At 38.7% G+C, this 20440-nt stretch overlaps 1 protein-coding gene across 1 annotated transcript in view; it reads left to right on the forward strand.

The window, feature by feature from the left end:
* magi3b (membrane associated guanylate kinase, WW and PDZ domain containing 3b) overlaps window positions 1-20440 on the forward strand; it is a gene marked incomplete at both ends in the record, with an annotated part of 75608 nt that overhangs the window by 52720 nt on the left and 2448 nt on the right. The window contains 10 exons of the mRNA XM_079461053.1: window positions 1465-1584; window positions 6006-6212; window positions 8240-8426; window positions 10928-11007; window positions 11891-11948; window positions 12322-12434; window positions 15886-16080; window positions 16480-17082; window positions 18150-18181; window positions 19207-19366. Of these exons, the coding sequence (XP_079317179.1) occupies window positions 1465-1584; window positions 6006-6212; window positions 8240-8426; window positions 10928-11007; window positions 11891-11948; window positions 12322-12434; window positions 15886-16080; window positions 16480-17082; window positions 18150-18181; window positions 19207-19366 (1755 nt within the window). The remainder of the gene's footprint in view (window positions 1-1464; window positions 1585-6005; window positions 6213-8239; window positions 8427-10927; window positions 11008-11890; window positions 11949-12321; window positions 12435-15885; window positions 16081-16479; window positions 17083-18149; window positions 18182-19206; window positions 19367-20440) is intronic.

Here is a 20440-nt window from a genome sequence, read left to right on the forward strand (position 1 = left end):
TCTCTCTCTCTCTCTCTCTCTCTCTCTCTCTCTCTCTCTCTCTCTCTCTCTCTCTCTCTCTCTTTCTTTCTGATGAACACACACAAGCTGTCTCCCTCTCTCTCTCTCTCTCTCTCTCTCTCTCTCTCTTTCTGATGAACACACACAAGCTGTCTCTCCTCTCTCTCTCTCTCTCTCTCTCTCTCTCTTTCTGATGAACACACACAAGCTCTCTCTCTCTCTCTCTCTCTCTCTCTCTCTCTCTCTCTCTCTCTCTTTCTGATGAACACACACAAGCTGTCTCTCTCTCTCTCTCTCTCTCTCTCTCTTTCTGATGGCACACACAAGCTGTCTCTCTCTCTCTCTCTCTCTCTCTCTCTCTCTCTCTCTCTCTCTCTCTCTCTCTCTCTCTCTCTCTCTGATGAACACACACAAGCTGGCTCTCTCTCTCTCTGATGAACACACACAAGCTGTCTCTCTCTCTCTCTCTCCTCTCTCTCTCTCTCTCTCTTTCTGATGAACACACACAAGCTGTCTCCCTCTCTCTCTCTCTCTCTCTCTCTCTCTTTCTGATGAACACACACAAGCTGTCTCTCTCTCTCTCTCTCTCTCTCTCTTTCTGATGAACACACACAAGCTGTCTCTCTCTCTGTCTCTCTCTCTCTCTCTCTCTCTCTCTCTCTCTCTTTCTGATGAACACACACAAGCTCTCTCTCTCTCTCTCTCTCTCTCTCTCTCTCTTTCTTTCTGATGAACACACACAAGCTGTCTCCCTCTCTCTCTCTCTCTCTCTCTCTCTCTCTTTCTGATGAACACACACAAGCTGTCTCTCTCTCTCTCTCTCTCTCTCTCTCTCTCTCTCTCTCTTTCTGATGAACACACACAAGCTCTCTCTCTCTCTCTCTCTCTCTCTCTCTCTCTCTCTCTCTCTCCTCTCTCTCTCTCTTTCTGATGAACACACACAAGCTGTCTCTCTCTCTCTCTCTCTTTCTGATGGACACACACAAGCTGTCTCTCTCTCTCTCTCTCTCTCTCTCTCTCTCTCTCTCTCTGATGAACACACACAAGCTGGCTCTCTCTCTCTCTGATGAACACACACAAGCTGGCTCTCTCTCTCTCTCTCTGATGAACACACACAAGCTGTCACTCTCCTTACACCATTTTCACAGAGATTGTGTTAAAGCACATGCTGATTAATCCTTTAGCTCCACAAACTGGCAAAAGTCTTGTTTGCCGTCTTTCCATCCAACGCTTTCACAGTTCTGAGAATCCCAGTTTCCGGATTGTGTCTGTGGGGGTCTGGGATCAGTTCTATTTACAGTTTGGCAATTTCTAACAGGATGAACTTGTTCTTGAGGGAAATGAAGTTGAGCCAGGGAATCAAACTTTTTATTCTGAGTCTGTTTAGACGGGCACAAAGTTTGCATGCGAAGGGGACAGTGGGTGTAATATATTTAAATCAGATTGTGTTTGTTTTATTGGAAGGTACCACCCGGCTGCCCAGAGACGGGGAAGTTCCAGGAGTGGACTATAATTTTATCAGCGTGGGGGATTTTCGCATTCTGGAAGAGAGCGGATTGTTGCTGGAGAGCGGAACGTATGATGGTATGAAAAACGGTGAAAACTTTGGAGATGTGGTATGTTGGACCAACATGGTCTCCAAAGTGGCACGAATGTGCAAAAACACACATGATCACATGGTGTGGGATGTTTTCTTATAGTCATGTATAAATTCCATCAATGCGATTACATGTGACGTATACGCACCGTATTTCTATAATCGAAGTTCATGGTGGCACAAAAATATGGTATTGTATGTTTATTCTCAGATAAAAAATAAGACGTGTTGGTTGTCACGACAACGGTAACGCTGCACTAATGCAGCACTTTATTTTTGTGCATCAAGGCGTTAAACTTGAGCTCAGTGATTTTAACACTACTTTTTGTCTGTCTGCCAAACTTTGACATTTACTTCAGAGAATGTGAATCTAGTTTTAACATTGATGGTTGTTTTTTCTAGACAAAAAAACCTCGAGGCATTTGGTCTTTCCAAAAAGAATGTAATGTCTAGGTTAACCTCAAAAGACTGTGACTCAGAATGGGATTAAACCCCCTTAACTTAGTACAACAATATTTTATAAATGAATATTCCAGCTCAAATATGACAACGTAAGATTTTTGCAAATTCAACTCATTGAAACACCCAAAAAAAGGTTGAGGATGAAGTTTGTTTCTGTTCATTAATGAAAAGCAGCAACGCTCTCTGTGTTCTTCTACAGTCTGGTGACTTTGCTTATATCTGTCCTGAGAGACTGAGAGTGTGCCAGCCGAGTGTAGTTGTGTAGTTTGTGTCCTCACGTCTGTATTGGGACCAGACTTATGCCAGGGAAAGCCTGCTGGGACAGGGAGCAACGCCAGTCTGAAGTGCCCATATGTGTCCCGCTCGCGAATCCAAACATGCACACGCACGTGTGTGCACATACACAGACGAGTCCCAGCAGACTGTGCTTTAAAGGAACAGTTCACCCAAAAATGTCTCTAAGATCTTAACATCCCTCATAAATATTATGCTTTATGGTTTTATTACATGCAGTAATGCTAGTTTAACTATAATATTTGTAGTGAAACCATAGTTACCGCAAATTTACTATGGTTTAACTGCAATAATACAATAGGAATTGGAGGCACATTTACCCAACGGTTTGTTTTTTTAGACGGACAGCACATTTATGTCTCTGCGAGTCTGTGCTTGAGCAATAGTACAGATGCTAGGCCTTCCTAAATCCCTCATTCCAGCAGTGTTGATAAAGTTATAGCCCTCAGGATGGCTTTTAATTTAATCCTGTCTAAGCAAGCTTGGTTGAATAAAGAGTTGATCCAGATCAATAAAGATTTACCAGGCGTTGAAAGCAAACAGACACTGAGAATCTTACGGGGGATGTGGAAAAATTCGCTGTTCTTACTGTCTGTGGAGTCATAGATCAGCACTATTCCTAGACAATGCATGAAAATTTTTATAAAGTTTGACTGGGTGATACAAAATAAACATCTGAGATTCAAGGATACGCAAAGAACTTCTAGCAAGTGTAGAAATACACAGTAATTTGTTGTTTTTTTAAAGAGGAAATATTTCAATAATACTTAGGACATTATGTAAATTCAGATTGTGATAGAGATTAATGATTTTATAATTAAGTATCTTTGAGAAATTTGGATTAATGCATTAACCAGTGACGGAAAGAGTAATAGTCAAAATACATGGCTGAAATCGTACTCGATTACAAATTAAAGTATTGGAGTTAAAAAAGTAAAAAGGACTCTTCTCAAAAACTACTATGAGTACTTACTTTTGGAAAATAAAATTGATAGAAAATAGCTACTTTTAACAAAACACATCTTTCGTCCTATTCCATGATTAAACTAAATTGGCGGCAGGTGTGACGCAGGTTTTCTATGCGATTTGAGTGGACGAGGTCACGTGACGGACTGATTATTCTCCTTAGCCAATCACATGATAAATCACTCAATATTTAGGGCCGGTTTCCCGGACAAGGATTAGATTAAACCAGGACTAAGCCCTAGTTACAGTAATTAGGACATCTAAGCAGTTTTGACAATCATGCCTTACAAAAAAGCTTTACTGGTGTGCATTTTGAGAAAAAACAAGGGCACTGATGGGTTTTAAAATACGTCATTGCAAGCGATTGAAATTTTAGACAGCTCTTACTAGTCTAACACTTGTTTATGTCTAGCACTAGTCTTAGGCCCTGATCGGGAAACCGCCCCATAAAGTAAAGGCGACGATGTGAAGAAAAATAGCGCAGTAAAGGTACAGATACAGCACTAAAAATATACTAAGGTGAAAGTACAGTGTTTTTAAACTACTTAAAAATTTAAGTCTCTTGAAAAAAAAAACTACTTAATTACAGCAATTTGAGTATTTGTAATTCGCTACTTTACACCACTGGCATTAAAGGCACAGTTTTTAATTTACATCGGCCACTAGAGTTGTATTTTACATTTGCAACGAATCTCTCATGACGGTGGCCACCACAGTACAAAAAGATGTCGTCGACTGCGACACGCGTGTCTTCTCATGTTGACGCAAGGAAGAGATCATGCGGGCATTAGAAAGACTGTCGAAAGAGCAACGTCTTATTTATTACATAAGTAAAAGCTCTGGGATTTTGAATATGAAAAGAAGGATAAAAGTCAGGCAGGAGCGAAGACCTGCGTTCATATTATACAGACATTCCAGAGGCCTGCCGCATACGATTCAATGCATGTAGGCCCGCTCTGTATGTAGGTATGAATAGCTTGTTCTGAGGTATTACAAACATAACGGTTCATTACGTTAGGTCTTTATACACTTCTGAAGAAATAGTTTTGTATATTAAATTGCATTTCTGTCAATAGATCCTCCTAAAAACCCTGTATTGTTCTTTTAACCAATCCATTTGTTTTTATTAAATTATTATTTTTTTATTTATCTAATAACAAAAGTGGACACCACAGAAACTGTTCATTCAACAGTTGGTTTCTACCAGAGTTATGATTAAGTTTTCTTTAGTTTTTAGTTTAAATTTTACTTTTAGTGCAATTTTTGGAAATTATGCTTTTGTCATCTTATTATTTATTTTTATGTTGCTTTATAAGACAAATAAATAGTTATTTTAGTTTTTGTTTATTATTATAATCTGCGTTAAGCTTATTTTAGGCTAACATTTACATTTTTTATTACTTTAAGTTTTTCCCAATCATTTTTAGCCATTTCTTTTTTCAATGAACACAAACTTTTAAACTTTTAATTTAAGGAAACTAAATGAACCTTGGTTTCAACATTATTTGATGTTTTGAAGAATGTTAGAAGAACATTAGCCCTATTCACTTCCGTTGTATGAACACAAAACCACTGAGGCATTTCTCCAAATATCTTCTTTATTGTTCAATGAAAGATTCATGTAAGTTTTGAGCAACACGAGGTTGAATAAATAATAATTTTATTTTTGTGTAAACTACCCCTTTAATGTCATGTCATGCATAAAAATGTACTGTGATGATGTTGTAGATTGATTTTGTGGCAATTTTCATAAGTCAAACACAATAGGTTGGTTTCACATGAAGTTGCTCATATTGTAAAGCAAACATTATGTCTGCAACCCGTAAAGCGCCTTTACACCCTGTCACGGGATAAAAGGAGTTCTCATTTGTTTAATGAAGAAGGATTGGGTGCATATTCATGAGAGGTGAGCCGAGTTGTCAACGCCAGTTAATTGCTTGTGAAAAAGGCTTTTCCCATGTGCTTTCCATTCCTTTTTGCCAATTAAGCGGCGTAGAATTTACAATCTAAAAGGAGAAGATTAATCTCTCTGCTGATTAAAAGGATTATATTTTACATCGCAAAAAGATGAATATTTGACCTTAAACTGTGTTATTTCTTAAACAGACACTAATGATGTTGATCGGAAGCCTATTTATTTTCTGGATGAAGGGAACGAACAAACAAAACAACAAATTTGGATGATTTAAATGAATCTGCATTTAATTAGCGAAGGTTGAACGCTTGATTTGAATAGACGTCTTTCCATTGGCTGCGTCTTATATTTAGATTGATTATTTTAGTTTAACATCAAAAGGAGATAATGAAGCCCAAACCTTCGACCTATACACACACACGCACGCACTCGCACGCACACACAATATAAATCACCAAATTAGAAATGTATTTAACTTGATTATGCCGCTTCACTGATTGGCTGTGCCGTTGTTTGCGTTGCATATTAATGAGCTGACTTTTGCGTTAGACGATAACGGGAGAGGTTTCACTACTGAATCCATTGGTGAATGTAATTGCTTTTACAGCTCCAACAAATGAAAAATGTAGAACGTTTCACACTACATAATGGAAAGCTGACCACTAAAACTCAGTTTTTAAGTAGAAAGTGAACAAAGAGAGAGAGAGAATAAATGACAAAATATTGGCCAGATTTGTTCAACGAATAAGGCTTCTTTTTTTATCTCTTCAGGTAACTTTTATGGCACCCCCAAACCCCCTGCCGAGCCCAACTTGGTTCAGCCCGACCTGGTGGACCAGGTCCTTTTTGAGGAGGAGTACGGCTCCGAGGTCCAAAGAAAGCGAACCACATCTGTCAGCAAGATGGACCGCAAGGACAGTGTCGTTCCTGAGGAAGAAGAGGACGAGGAACGACCGCAGCTTTCGAACGGCATCCCGGGTACTTAACTTGAAATATATACAGTGTATATATTTACATCAAAAAAAGAAATGTTTTAGGCTCTCATACGGTACTAGACCATTTCAAAGGTGAACCATTGCAAACAGGTGCTGGGGGTTATGAGTAATATTTCCCCAAAACATCCATCCTAGCTGGCTTGACAAAATATTCGGGATACATCAATCCTGTTTTCATATACTGTACAATAGTACCATCTTTTTTGGACGTCAGCAATTCCATGTTTTGAGTTTGTGTTTTGTAAGTAAATTAGAGCAGCATTTAAATAATAACCAAGGCATTTAAATATGGTTACCATTTGAGTACAATGGAATTATGGACCCACCACAGAATTATTTTTGGTAAGGGATCCCTTAATAGTTCTTTAACAATAAGCTTGTAGTATTGGTGACATAATGATGTCATACACAATAATACACACTGTTTTACAATATAACCAAATGCTGGGTTCTTTTAACTGATGGTTTGGTGAAACCTCCGTAACACAGCCTTTGGGTTTATTCATATACCAACCATTGGGTTGAAACAACCCAGCATTTTTTTGTGTGCGTTTAAATGCGCCAGCTCACGGACAAAATAATCATAATTTATAAAAAGAAATTTCTGCAGTTTGTTGCTGTTTGTTAAAGGAACAATTCTGTCATCTGTTACTAACTCTCAAATTGTTTCAAATCTGTATTCATTTCTTTGTTCTGATGAGAGATATATTTGGAAGAATGCTTTTAAAGCAACACTATATAACTTTTTCTCACAGCTCCCCGTGTGGTGGATTAGAGCAATTGTCTGTTACCAGAGTTGAAAATAATGTCGCTGTTTAAAGCCGCGTGTATAGTTGACTTTTCGCGTCCGTCCGAGTCCGACACATGCGCAATACAAATGAGTATATGTGCGCTATCAGACCTTCAGAGGGCAGCGCTGAGTCGTCTCATTTACAGACCCACTGCAAGTTAATGATAGAGGAGGTCATCCGCCAGTGCAAACAATCCGAGCAAACAGCAAGACAACAAGAACAACAAACAAACAGTATGGAGAAGGATATGTTTCTTAGCTTACCTTTCTTTGTTTCAGCGTGTTGGTTTTGTTTCATTCTTCATTCGACAATGGCACACTTTCTATGTATTGACCCCTAGTATACTAGTGCACTTTTCTCGCGCATGTGCATTTGTACGTGTCACATCCGCGCGGTTTCAAATAATGGGCTACACGAGGATGAGGTGTGCGCACGACCGCAGACCCTCCTGATGACGAAAATGACGTCATGCCGTAATGGTCGGATGGCCGGACCATACTTGCGACTTAAACTTCCCTGTGGGCACCACAATAAACGTGAATTTGTTTACTAAACTAGTGGAACCGGTGAATGCAGAAACGTTGTTTGGAAATCACACTCATTCCGCAAACACAGAACTTACAAAGCGTGGTTGTATAGCCGCTATGATGCTGCTTGGCTAGCAGCGGCAATATAATTAATCATTTTATCGATATTATTTTAAGGGTGAAAAAAAAAAAATAGGTTGATTTAACCTAACGGTTCTTGACCACCATTGACTACCATAGTAGGAACCAACGGTAGTCAAGAATACCCCAGACGTGTTTGCTTTCCTTCATTCTTCAAAATATCTTATTTTGTGTTCATCGGATTTGGAACAACTTGTGAGTAAATGACGACAGAACTTTCATTTTTGGGTGAGCCGTTCCTATAAAAGCTGTCTGTATAGTTAAACCTTTGGAGAGAATGTTGAAATGTCTTATCACTTCAAGTGGGCCTTAAAAAAAGAAAAACATCTGACTGTTGTAACATACAGCGTTGTTGAAATAAAATACAATACATTTTCTTGATCATGATGTATGTTTGTGTGTGTATTTGACTATTAGATTTGCAGTACACATGGATATTCGTCCTGGCACGTTCTGTAAATAAAGTAGGAAAAAGATTTGCTCGGGCACCGTACTTTGACTTGCAAATGTCCTTCCCGCCTTAGTTTTGCATTGTGTTTTTACCTCTATAGAGAGAACAGAGGAGTGGAGGAAAGCTGTACCAAGCTACAATCAGTCCAGCGGGGTCGGCAACACAGGGGGTTGCGGGACGCTGGAACTCCGCACCTGGAGCTCTTTACCCAGAGACGACGGTTTGGAGCCCCTGCCGTACAACTGGGAAATGGCTTACACGGAGACGGGCATGGTCTACTTCATCGAGTGAGTGGTCAAACTGAGATTAAGCTTGTGTTACAAGCTATCGGGTCTTTATCTGTTTTTATTGACTGTTTGTGCGTAACAAAGCCGAACACTTTACATTGCGAGAATGAGATCGTCCACGTTTAGCATTAAAGAATAATACTGTATGTTGTCATTTTCAGGGTTTCATTCGACTGTAAATACTTTTTTAAATGCAGTTTAAACTTTGCACTGGTGTAAGGTAAAAACGTTGTCGTTTTTCTGTATTTGCACAGATCGAAACAATCGCAAGCTCTCAAAAAACATTCACAAGCTCACAGTCTTTAGATCGGTCAGTGGCAGGTCAGATGACTATATTTGACTTTTCATTTGCTTAATTTGAACCCAAATATTCCAAGAAACAAATTTGTCGCCGGTTTAAGATCAGATGGGTAAATACAGGACACAATACAGATGCAAAGAAAAGTTCAACAGGTCCTTTAGTCCGTCAACACAAAAAACAGCAGAAGAAAAACTTTTTTATAAGCCCTGTTTTTTGTCAAAGCGCTCGGCTTGATATGATTTGACGTGTATTTCACAGGATATTGTTTTCTTTGCTTGTTATTGGTTTCTTTCCAATGAATGTCATGCGATATTTGATAGACCGTGTACAGTACTGCAGGATAATCTTTTATATTTTGCTTTTTTGTTTGTTTCATTTTGCATTTAGTTTACCAATTTAGTATTCCTGCATTCTGCATTTTAATGCAGGATGTTTTCAAAATAGTTTTTTATTGCTGAAGGCAATCTTTAGATATATACAGTATACATTCTGTCTGTATGTACTGTACGTATATATAGTATATATAAATATACTGTTAATCGGATTTACTCTTTTACATTTGCGCCCTGTTCTTCTGTTTTTCAACCTTAATAGGCATCAAATTTTCCCCTCCAAAGCCCTGCTGTCACTTTCTATACAGGTCGAATCTCAAGCTCCATCAATGCCGTTTTCTTATTTCTAGCTTGACAAACACCTGCTTTATCACTTTCTCTTCCCGCCTTCCCTTTTTCTGATGTTTCTCTCACTCTGGAAAAAGTAGTTGCGTTTAAAAGTCAACAGCGGAGCTGTCACAACGAAAGGATAAATATAGCTCACAGTGTGGCCTAGATATCCTATAAAGAACAGAGTTTAACTTCTGTTTGTGCGTCTGCATCTGCGCTCATGTGTGCGTGTGCGCTTCCGTTCGGGAATCATAAATATTTTATGATATTTTATACCTGTGGACTGTGTTCTCACCGTTTTACCTGCAAGGCTTTGTAGTGTTGTACGGTAAATATCTTTGACTTCTTTGACGTAACGTTTGACTCGTCTAAAAGCTGCTCTTAGAGTAAAAGAAGTAGGCTAAACTTTAAGTTTATTTGAGTTTATTTAAAAAGACATAAGCAACGTTGAAGTATATATATTTTTAAACTTTATGTGGTAAGTAGCCTGTGTACTTGTCTTTCAATACTATTTCGAACTAGGGGTGTAACAATACATCGATATGGATCGATGCATCGATTCAATTTCTAACGATACGATGCCACACATTAAATATCCTTATGAGGTATCTTTATTTTGACACTCTCCATGTCCTCATTCCTTGTAAGAGTATGTTTTTGTTAGTTTGTTCTTGTAAATGTCCCATTTAAGATGATTTTTAAAGAGTTGAATTTAAAGTCATTTGATATATTTTGGTTGCATTTGTGTGTTATTAAAAATGCACAAATGCTTGTCTAAACTATACATTTGTGTGCATCACAATATCAAAATATTTTGTACCAAAATATTGATAAATTAATTGAATCGTATCGCAGAATTTTCCAAGGTATCAGCAAACATCCAATCGCTGGCGGAGAAAATCAATATTGTGTTGTTATGAAGTGTCTGATTTACATCCTTACTTAGGACTTAATTGGCCCACGTCTACGTTTATTTATAAAACTTTTAAGTATACTTGGAAATTTAAGTGAACGTATTTAAGTATAGTACAGTACTGTCAAACCGTTAATCGCATCCAGAAATTTTTTTTGTGTTTACATAATATATGTAAGTGTACTGTGCCTACTAATTTTGTATTTATAAACACATACATGTGCACATACATGTATGCATATTTAGGGAATATTTTCATGTGTTTATTTACCAATAATTAAAATGATCATTTATTACACGGCTGTCGGGGCTCATTTCTGCGATAACAACCAGCTGCCTGTACATTATCCCTTACTTACATATACTTTTTTGTATGTGCATGTTTTTTTATGAATACTAAATGTATATACACTGTACACAGACATAATGTATATTATGTAAACACAAAATTTTATTCTGGATGCGATAAACGCGATCAATCGTTAGAAAGCCCTAATAGTAAGCTTTGAATACTTGGTTTCTTACAGCACATAAAATTGACTGAAAGTACACTTTTGTATTTTTTGCTCTTAAAAAAAGTATACTTACTTGTATAAACATCTAATTTCTCTCTGTTGTTTTGTAGCCACAACACAAAGGCAACTACATGGTTGGACCCTCGTCTTGTCAAAACAGCCAAGCCACCCGAGCAATGCGAGGACGGAGGTGAATTATTGAAATACACTTGTGCACACACCAACAAAAGACTCACATTTTCTCATTCCTCTACCAACAGATAAAAGCATACGTTTCATTCAGTCCGATGTGTGTGCATTTGCACATATGTCGTCACGCGTAGGCCTGCAGGGCACGATTGTGTAACCTCATCTGAATGCACTGACTTCCTCTTGACTTTTCCGTCTGCATTATGCACATTCACACACGAACAGACACGGGATCTAACAAAACGCGGCTGATTCTGTCTTTTGAGGGGGCTTTAAAGCCCCGTGCTGCGCTTTGCATGTGTGTTTAAAGCTCTGTGTAGCGTGAACGCCTCTTTTTTTCTCCTCATTAGCTCATCAGGGCATAATGTACGTACAGCAGTGGGGATCCACACATGCTCGTGAACACAGCTACTTACACAGCCTGTTTATTTGGCCTATTGAGCACAAAAACATGCAACTTTGGCAGTGTCACTTGTTTTTAATTACATTACATTTATTTTGCTGATGTTTTTATCCAATGTTACAGTGCATAAGTATAAATCAGTGTGTTCACTGGGCTTTGAACCCACAACCTTTGCAACGTTAACACAACGCTTTACCAACATTAAAATAACGCTTTCACACAAAAGCACATATAATTAAAAAAACAATTAAATTAAATTAAATTAAATTAAATTAAATTAAATTAAATTAAATTAAATTAAATTAAATTAAATTAAATTAAATTAAATTAAATTAAATTAAATTAAATTAAATTAAATTAAATTAAATTAAATTAAATTAAATTAAATTAAATTAATTAGTTTTATTAAATTATCTCTTATTTTTATGATATATTAAAATGAATGTATTGTAAATTTTCTTCCAATTTGTCTTATCATTAGAACTACCATATGGCTGGGAGGAGATCGATGACCCGCAGTATGGCACATACTATGTCGAGTAAGTCATATAACATACATTGTGTATATAATATTCTTTTGGGATGTTGAGGTGAACTGTAGTGCCCCTTTCTCAACTGTTAAGCTGTTTTACAAAGCAAAACATTTCTAATTTTCTCGCATTAAGCTCTAATAACCTCATAGTAATTGAGAGTCATGGAATATCTGTACTTTTTAAAAGTGAATTTATCTCACCACAGGAGAGTTTATTAATTGATTAAGCTAGTGGAGACAAATTATGAAAAACTTGAAAGAAATTGTGATGAATGTGTTAATTCATTATTCATCAGATTTTTAGGTCCTGATGTTAATGCACGTTCATCTGCCTACATGATTGTATTTGAGTATGTGCTTTTTTGTCTTTTGATTCTCAGTCACATAAACCAGAGAACCCAGTTTGAGAATCCAGTATTAGAGGCCAAGAGGAAGCTCGGTTTAGACACTGCAGTCGCAACTCAGAACCAACAGAGGGCAGCAGCTCCTCCAGGTACATACACACACAGCCACGTGTTCTGTCTGTGAATAAAAATACTACCTGGATTTATGAGCGTACGAGGAAAAATAAAGGTGCTCGGCATGGCCCGGAAGCTAACAAACAGCGTTCTCACTCACTGTGCAGTTGGGTGTTCAAGAGGAAAAGGCGACCGAAGGACAGGATTAAAAAACAGTCAGTCCTAGGCCCTTCTCAATATGATGAATTAAAGATTCTTCCATTACCCCGGATGCATTATAGATGTGTTTGAGCTTGTGCAGAGGCAATATGGCAGAGAGTGATAAAACGAGCAAGTCAGCGTGATGTTTTAGGGTGGTGGAACGGGCGTAATAAATGATACAGAGCTTTTCAGTACACAACAGACTGCATTAACATAAAACACAACATTAGCATCCATTCTAGCCTCGTGGTCTTGAAGACGCTCAGCCCGCATCCTCACATGAGCTGATGTGAATCTGTAGGAATCCCGATTTGACATTTCAAAGCCTAATCCGAATAAATAAATAAAGCATTAAAATCTGAAAACTGTCTCCCAACCTTGCTACATGAGAAAATACTATATTCGATAGTATTTATTATACTATACTATAGAATAGTATTTATTTATTATAGTAAACTGTTGTAAGATTACAACATATTATAGTGTTTTGAAACTTTGTATAGTAATTATTAATAGTATACTACAAAACACTTTACTTTAAGACACTATAATATACTTTAGTGTTTTTGTTATGTACTGGTTTGTGATAGAGAGCTTGTATTCATTTCAGCTGTCGGGTACGATCTATTGACAGAAATGCAATATACCTTACATAACTATGTCTTCGGAGGTGTATTTAGACCTTATGAACCGTAAGAATGAGCTCATCTACACACATCCGTGTTTCTATCTACATGGAATTCGTCATTTCTAGCAGTATGTAAACACGGTATCTCCTTCGGCAAAAAACGTGACAACATTCGTAACCTGACCGCTAGATGTGGCTGAATTTCACAAATCCGGATCTGTAATGTAACCAAGCATTACTTGTAATGAAATACTTACTTTTTCTACAGCAACATGAAGGTACATTTCCCAATCGATTTTGAGGTTGGCCGAGAGATCGAAGATATGTCCAAAGACCCCCTAAACTGGGTCTACCCACTCGAAAATACATCATGCGTTACCTTTGACAGTCTGTGATCTCTTCTCGAGCTTTCTTGTGTACATCCATTCCAATTGGCCCTTTATAAAATCAATGGCCGGTGTTCATTCACGGAAATAGACCAAAGTGTTGATTAAAGAGACAGAGATGACAGAAATGGCCGGAGAATGTAAGATACACGAATCAGAGGACTGTGACCGGACCAATGTGAAGCACAACAGAAGATCTATTCAGTCATCTGGGGTTGAAGGAGGATCAAGGGAAGAACACGCATTTTCTTGGCTTCATAGAAATGCACGGTTGCCATGGCACTGGTAAGACAGCGGCACCCATGCAGGCCTGCCTGCACAAGCACTTGAAATGTGTCAATGTTATTCCATTAGATAGTAAGAAGGGACACTTTGAATACTCAAGTGCTCTACAGATAAATCAACAATGAGGGAGGGCACATACTGCGTCTGTAGTTTTTTTAAGCTGTTGCAGGATTAGACGTTAGGTGTTTGCGCCGTGTGTCTCGCTGCTTTTCACATATTTAAGACAAAGTCTATTTAAGTCTACAAAGTCTATAGAGTCGAGGTCCCTCTATCTGTTTTCAAAGGGACATGTCCTGTGTGGAGTATAAAACCCAGAGGAAATCTTCCTCGACTTCCCCTTCAACTTCCGACGTTCCTCCAAAAAATTAGACTTTAATTGTCCAAATATATTAGAAAGAGTCTAGAGGTGTACAATAAATGTATATAGTAGAGGTAACATAGTTTGGTTTTGGGTACATTTGTGGAGAAATGTTTGAGTTCATAATAAGATCTTCAATAATATTGACTCACTCGTGGTTATAGACTTGACAAATCTGAGCTCACATTGTTGACATCTCTTCTGGAGCTCTAGAGACATTTTGTGAGATTTCTGGCGTATTTGGTTATTTCAAGAGACGTAGGAGATCATAATTGAGATATGAAAGAGATCTCATCGGTCATTTGTCTTTATTTTGGGAATTGGTTCATACCACGGTTGAGTTGAAAAACGGTGTAAAATGGTTCGATAGAAATGCGCGCGCTCGCTGTCTTTCGTTTCACACGGAAGAACTGTGACCTAACGTCCCGCTGCCTTCCTTTCAAAACCCCTCTCTCCCCCCATCATTTCCCGTTCTTTCTCTATTACCCCAGCCTGCAGAAAGCAATGTTGCCAAAGAAAAAAGATTAAAAGCTGTCATTATATCATATGCAATCACGGCTCTTTACACAAATACATTCTCTCTGTCTCTCTCTCTCTCTCTCTCTCTCTCTCTCTCTCTCACATACACACACACACACACACACACACACACACACACACACACACACACACACAATGACAGTGTCACGCTCAACCTTGTGTTTAGCTCAGCGTGGTTTTTCTTTTATTGTTCAGAGATATAATAGCTCATTAAAACAGTGTGACACTCACTGTCTCATACTGTAGATTTCTCTATAGATGGTCTCTCTCTCCCCTTGAAGTTTGACTGTTCTGTATTCCATGACCGACCATTATTGTGTCTTTCTGTCAGAAAGTACATAAATTTAAATTCGGCACAACCAAATTCCTTTAAATCTTCCACTTGCAGAAGCGGAAAACTCCACACCCATGTGCCCAGGAGTATGATCCTGTCATGTGGTTTTATGACGGTTGTTTAATGTCAAGGATGTGACAGTTATCATCACTTGGCATCCTCTTGGGATATCGAAGGATGGAGGTTGTTTTGTGAGGTCGGACTGCTGATGAAGTTTCTCACTCGTGCTGTCAGAGACGTATTAATGGTTCTGTTTACAACTCCAGATGCTTGGATTTCAGTCCGACAGAACCTGCCTAAAATGTACGATATGTGTTGTTTATATATTTATGGTTCTGTCATACAGTTTGAACAATTTGTTTGGTTTGAGGACTGTTCAATTTTTCTAGATATTGCAGACCTGACAAAAAGTTTTGGTATGTTTGTTGCGTTTTTTACCCGGAGACCTAATAAAATCATAATCAACAGTTTGTGCCTTTTGATCCACTTTTAAAGCCACCCTGTTTCCCAAATGGAAATATTCATCCTATCGGATGTCGGTACAGCCAGTGCACGTGTTTGTGTGTTTTAATAGTCCTAAATCTACACACAATATTTATGGATGTCTCACAAAGTTTAAAGTCTTTTTATGAGCTTTCAATTCCAAATGGTGCTGTTGGCACTGGAACGCTGTGTGCTTTTTATTTCTGGACATTCTCATTAGCGTTTTCACAGTTTAAGAACAAGTCATTACAGATGTTGCACGTGTCTCCAGGTGGTGCATCTGGTACGCCCGGATTCACACGGGACCCAACTCAACTGAAGGGTGAACTATATCATACGGCTCTGAGGAAGAGCCAGCAGGGCTTTGGTTTCACCATCATCGGAGGAGACCGATCGGATGAATTCCTCCAGGTGAAGAACGTTCTTCCAGATGGCCCGGCCGCACAGGACAAGAAAATGGCCTCCGGTAAATGAAAGGGTGCTTTTCCAGTCCTGCTTAATATAAAGATGTACAAAAGCTCTCAATGTTGGTTTGGTGTGAAAACCTATCTGTGTTTGTTATGCATCTTGACCAGCCTGACACATAATTTCCATTTTATTTAGTTTATACATTCGGGACTATATTTTGGCAAGTGATTTTATGTAAATTTGATAAAGATCAACCCCATGACCTTGCCTTTTCTAGCACCATGCTCAACAGGAACTTTAAAGGAGTAGTTCACTTCCAAAATGTTCACCCATTGACTTCCCATAGTAGGAATACAAATGACTATTCCTTTAATTGTTATAATGATAATAATGGAATGAATTTCCCTCTTTCTCTTCCTATTCTTCCCACATTCCTCTCGATCACATTTCATCCCAGGTGATGTTATAGTAGAGATCAACGGCACGCTGGTCTTAGGCAAGACGCATGCCGACGTTGTCCATATGTTCCAGTGCATTCCCATCAACCAGTACGTGGACATGGTCCTGTGCCGTGGATACTCTCTTCCACCCGACGTAGATGCCGACAACGAGGATCTCCCGCCTCCTCCTCCCCCACCATCAGGAGAGATCGTAACCGCCGTGCCCCTCATCAACGGCCAGCCGCTGTTGGTCAAAGGCGACGTCCTCCACGGCTCTCAAGAACTTCACTACGTAACCACAGACGCCATCGGGCGGCCGGTGGTCGCGGCACTTCCCGGTTTCAGCGACAGACCAGAGAGCGGGATGCTACAGCCCGAGCTGGTGAGCGTGCCCATTGTGAAAGGACCTGGAGGGTTCGGATTCGCCATCGCGGACTGCCCGCTGGGTCAGAAGGTTAAAATGATCCTGGATGAGCAGTGGTGCCGAGGCCTGCTGAAAGGTGACGTCATAAAGGAGATAAACAGGCAGAACGTGCAGACGCTGAGTCACGCGCAGGTGGTGGACATACTGAAGGACCTGCCTGTTGGGAGCGAAGTCAATCTGTTGGTGTTGAGAGGAGGTAAATATACGAACGTCTCTCACAAATGCAATGTGTAGACTTGGTCTTTTTACGTGATTTTAGTCTCATATGGTGATCTGATTCAAGTTGCTCTGAAGACTTTCTCAATCTTATAAACTGTTGTTCCAAGCAAACTACAATAAATCACACGGAAAGTGATCCCAACGATAACATTTCTCTGTATTGTTATAGTTGTGTGAATTTGCTCTCAAAACGTTATCATCCTCAGTGTGAACAGGCTTTTAAGCAGATGAGCGAACACATCCATCCTTTCTCTACCCCAGTTTTAGATTCTTGTCGTTCTTGTTCTCCTCCACATCTCACTGATCTAGAGGTGTAGTTCCCTCAGGAGAACGTTACGCGAGAATGATGGACTGTTCTTTCTGACACAGTTGGCAAGACGGCGTTTTTTGCATTTTCACCCACTCTGTTGGCTTGCTGGGAATTTAGGAAATGAGTTTAGATCATGAGGGAATTTCAGGATGTGCCTGCACAGAGATCTGTGAGGATTTATTGTCTACCGAGCGAGAAAGCTTGGGCGAGATAATGCTTTAATCAGTTCCATTAGGCCCTGGAAGGCCGACTTTGGTTATTCATCGTCCGGTCATGAATCGCGTTGAAGTCACACCAATCACGGAAAATTAGACAGGGAGAGATGGAAAAAAACGTAGGAAGTTGAGAAACGATGTGCGTGAAAATCTGTCATTATTATTTTATGCATGACTTTCTGACGGCGGTTCTCTCCGGAGGAATCGTCTGTAGTATCCATCACCTTTTCTTCTCACGCGTATTCCATCTTTAGCTGCTGCCGGTTGATGCATGTCTCACGGTCGGCTCGGGAAACGCCTCGCTTTGAAGGATTTGAATGACGCTTTCGTTGCTTTTCGGTCGGATGGATTGCACTTAATAATGTAGCATTGAAACAATGTGTTCTCACGAGTTTGTCTTTATTATAAAGCTGATGACTTTCCGTCTCTGTAATGACTTTCTGTGTTTTTATACTTCTGATGATAAGTGCTTCCTTTCATTTATTTCTCTCTAATGCTGCACATTTCTCCATTTTCTAGGTCACACTTCGCCTGTGAAGAGTTTAAGACCTGTGAGTATGACACTAGATTTCATAGGTGATAATGCCCTCGTGAAACTGGGGAGGTAGTTGAATATTAAATTGCCTGCATCAAATGTTTTGTACATTTTAAGTAGTCCTTAAGTTACTCTGAGTAACTAGTTACTAGTTACATATTCAATTGTGTAATTAGATCACTGTACAAATTAATCTCTCCAAAAAGTAGTTCTTTACTTATTACTATTACTTTCTATATCCTACATCAACCTTGATTAGAATTGATTCAAGGATATATATGAAACTGCTCTTTTAAATCAATTAAATAAATAATAAATCACTACATAAATTCTTATTTCTTATTAGCTGACCAAAGTATACACATGTGAGATCTATAAGTTAGACTTAAAATGTTGATGTCATTTCCACTATTGAATATATTACACAGGATTTAGCTCAATTACATCAGAAGTAACCGTAATTCAATTAAATCCCTTACTTTACTCTTTCAGGGGGAAAGTAATTAAACTATTTACATTTATGCATTTGGCAGACGCTTTTATCCAAAGCGACTAAGATCGCATTATCCTATACATTTGTTGCTAAGTATGTGCAACTGAGATCGAACCCACCACCTTGGCGTTACTGGCAAGAGCCACGCTCTTACCACTGAGTTTTTATCTTTTATCAACGCCCCTGCAAACTCCCAGAACCTTAGATGTGTATATGTAGATGCCACATTGATGTTTATGAGGTTTGTTTGTCCCTCCTTGACGTTGAATTGAAACAGACTGTATTTGCATGTGATTTATGGAAATTGCCATCGCCCTGTTTACCCGACCAGGCACGAGCCTTCTGTTCACAACGCCGTTTCTGTATCTACATGCTACAGAATGATAGATGACATAAATCTAATCTGTATGCAGTCATTCCCTGTGAAGATACAGCCGGAGCGGTTAAAATGTTGCTTTTTACAGACCCTATCTATTGGCACCCATGCTGGTCTGGACATTTTGTGAGACGCTTCTAAAAGCACACGCTCTCCTCTTTCATCCCTACAGAGACCAGGGATGAGTGCCAGTACCGAGACGTTGGATCGTTGCCATGACACCACGACACCTCCAGCTTTGACTTATCACTCAAACACACTGCCATGTAGCTCTCCAAAACAAAACACTTCTTTCCAGTGCAGCAGATCCAAAGCCCTGACCGAGAGCATCGGTGAGTCTGTGCTGAGATGTCAGTCAACACAAGTAGTGTGCTGTGAAATCTGTTTTAGTTGAGAAACCAGGTGTCATTTCATGTGCACAGCACCTGAAGTTGTAAAGAGGAATCTGAGTATTGTAATTGTTTTATAAATCTTTTTCTCCGTGTATTTAAGGCGTAAGGGGAAAACAATACAAAAATGAGGAACAACCTTAATTTACGAGATAAAACCATCACTGAAATGAAATTTGCCCAAGGTTTCAGTCACACCTTTAAAGCACCGTGACTTTCACTCTTAAAAATAAAGGAGCTTAAAGGGCTCTTCACAGTGATGCCATAGAAGAACCATTTTTGGTTCCACAAAGAACCATTCAGCCAAACGATTTTTAAAGAACTGTCTCTTTCATACTTTTTTATAATCCGAAGAACCTTTTTTCCCCACAAAGAACCTTTTATTAAACAGGGAGGTTCAAAAGATGTTAAAGGATCTCTATGGAACCAAAAGGGTCTTCTATGGCATAGAGGAACCTTTTGAAGCGTGTTCCTAAAATACTACGTGAAGAGGTCTTCAATACCAATACAGATGTACACAAAACTAAAGAAATAAGATAAAAGTACTCCATGTGCAAGATGATACTGAAACGATCAATGAAATCATAAATATATTACTACATCATTATGTATTGTTATAAATATGGTATGAATTTAGCATGGTTATAAATATATAAGTAATAATTGACGACGGACCGTTCAATTATTGGAAAGAGTGCATTAACTTTGGATTTTAGCTTTTACAGAAACAACAGTCCATTTTACCTAATTTTACAGTAAAATGAACCTTAATAATTTGTTAAATATATTGAAGTTTTTTTATTTTTGTTTAATTCTGCGAACAACTGAATAGCAACTTCCTCCCAAATTCCAAATAAAACTGTTTTTAATTGCCTTTATGTGCCGGACAAACTAAATAACACAAAAAAATATGCTTTTCATGTTTACAGACCTTAAATACGGCAAATAGGTTCATTTAAAATTTTTAATTGCACAATGTTTAATATTTGATGGAAAATATGAATAAAAACTGCACAC

Source organism: Barbatula barbatula (genome assembly GCF_947034865.1).
Source record: "Barbatula barbatula genome assembly, chromosome: 7".
NCBI classification, from domain to species: domain Eukaryota; kingdom Metazoa; phylum Chordata; class Actinopteri; order Cypriniformes; family Nemacheilidae; genus Barbatula; species Barbatula barbatula.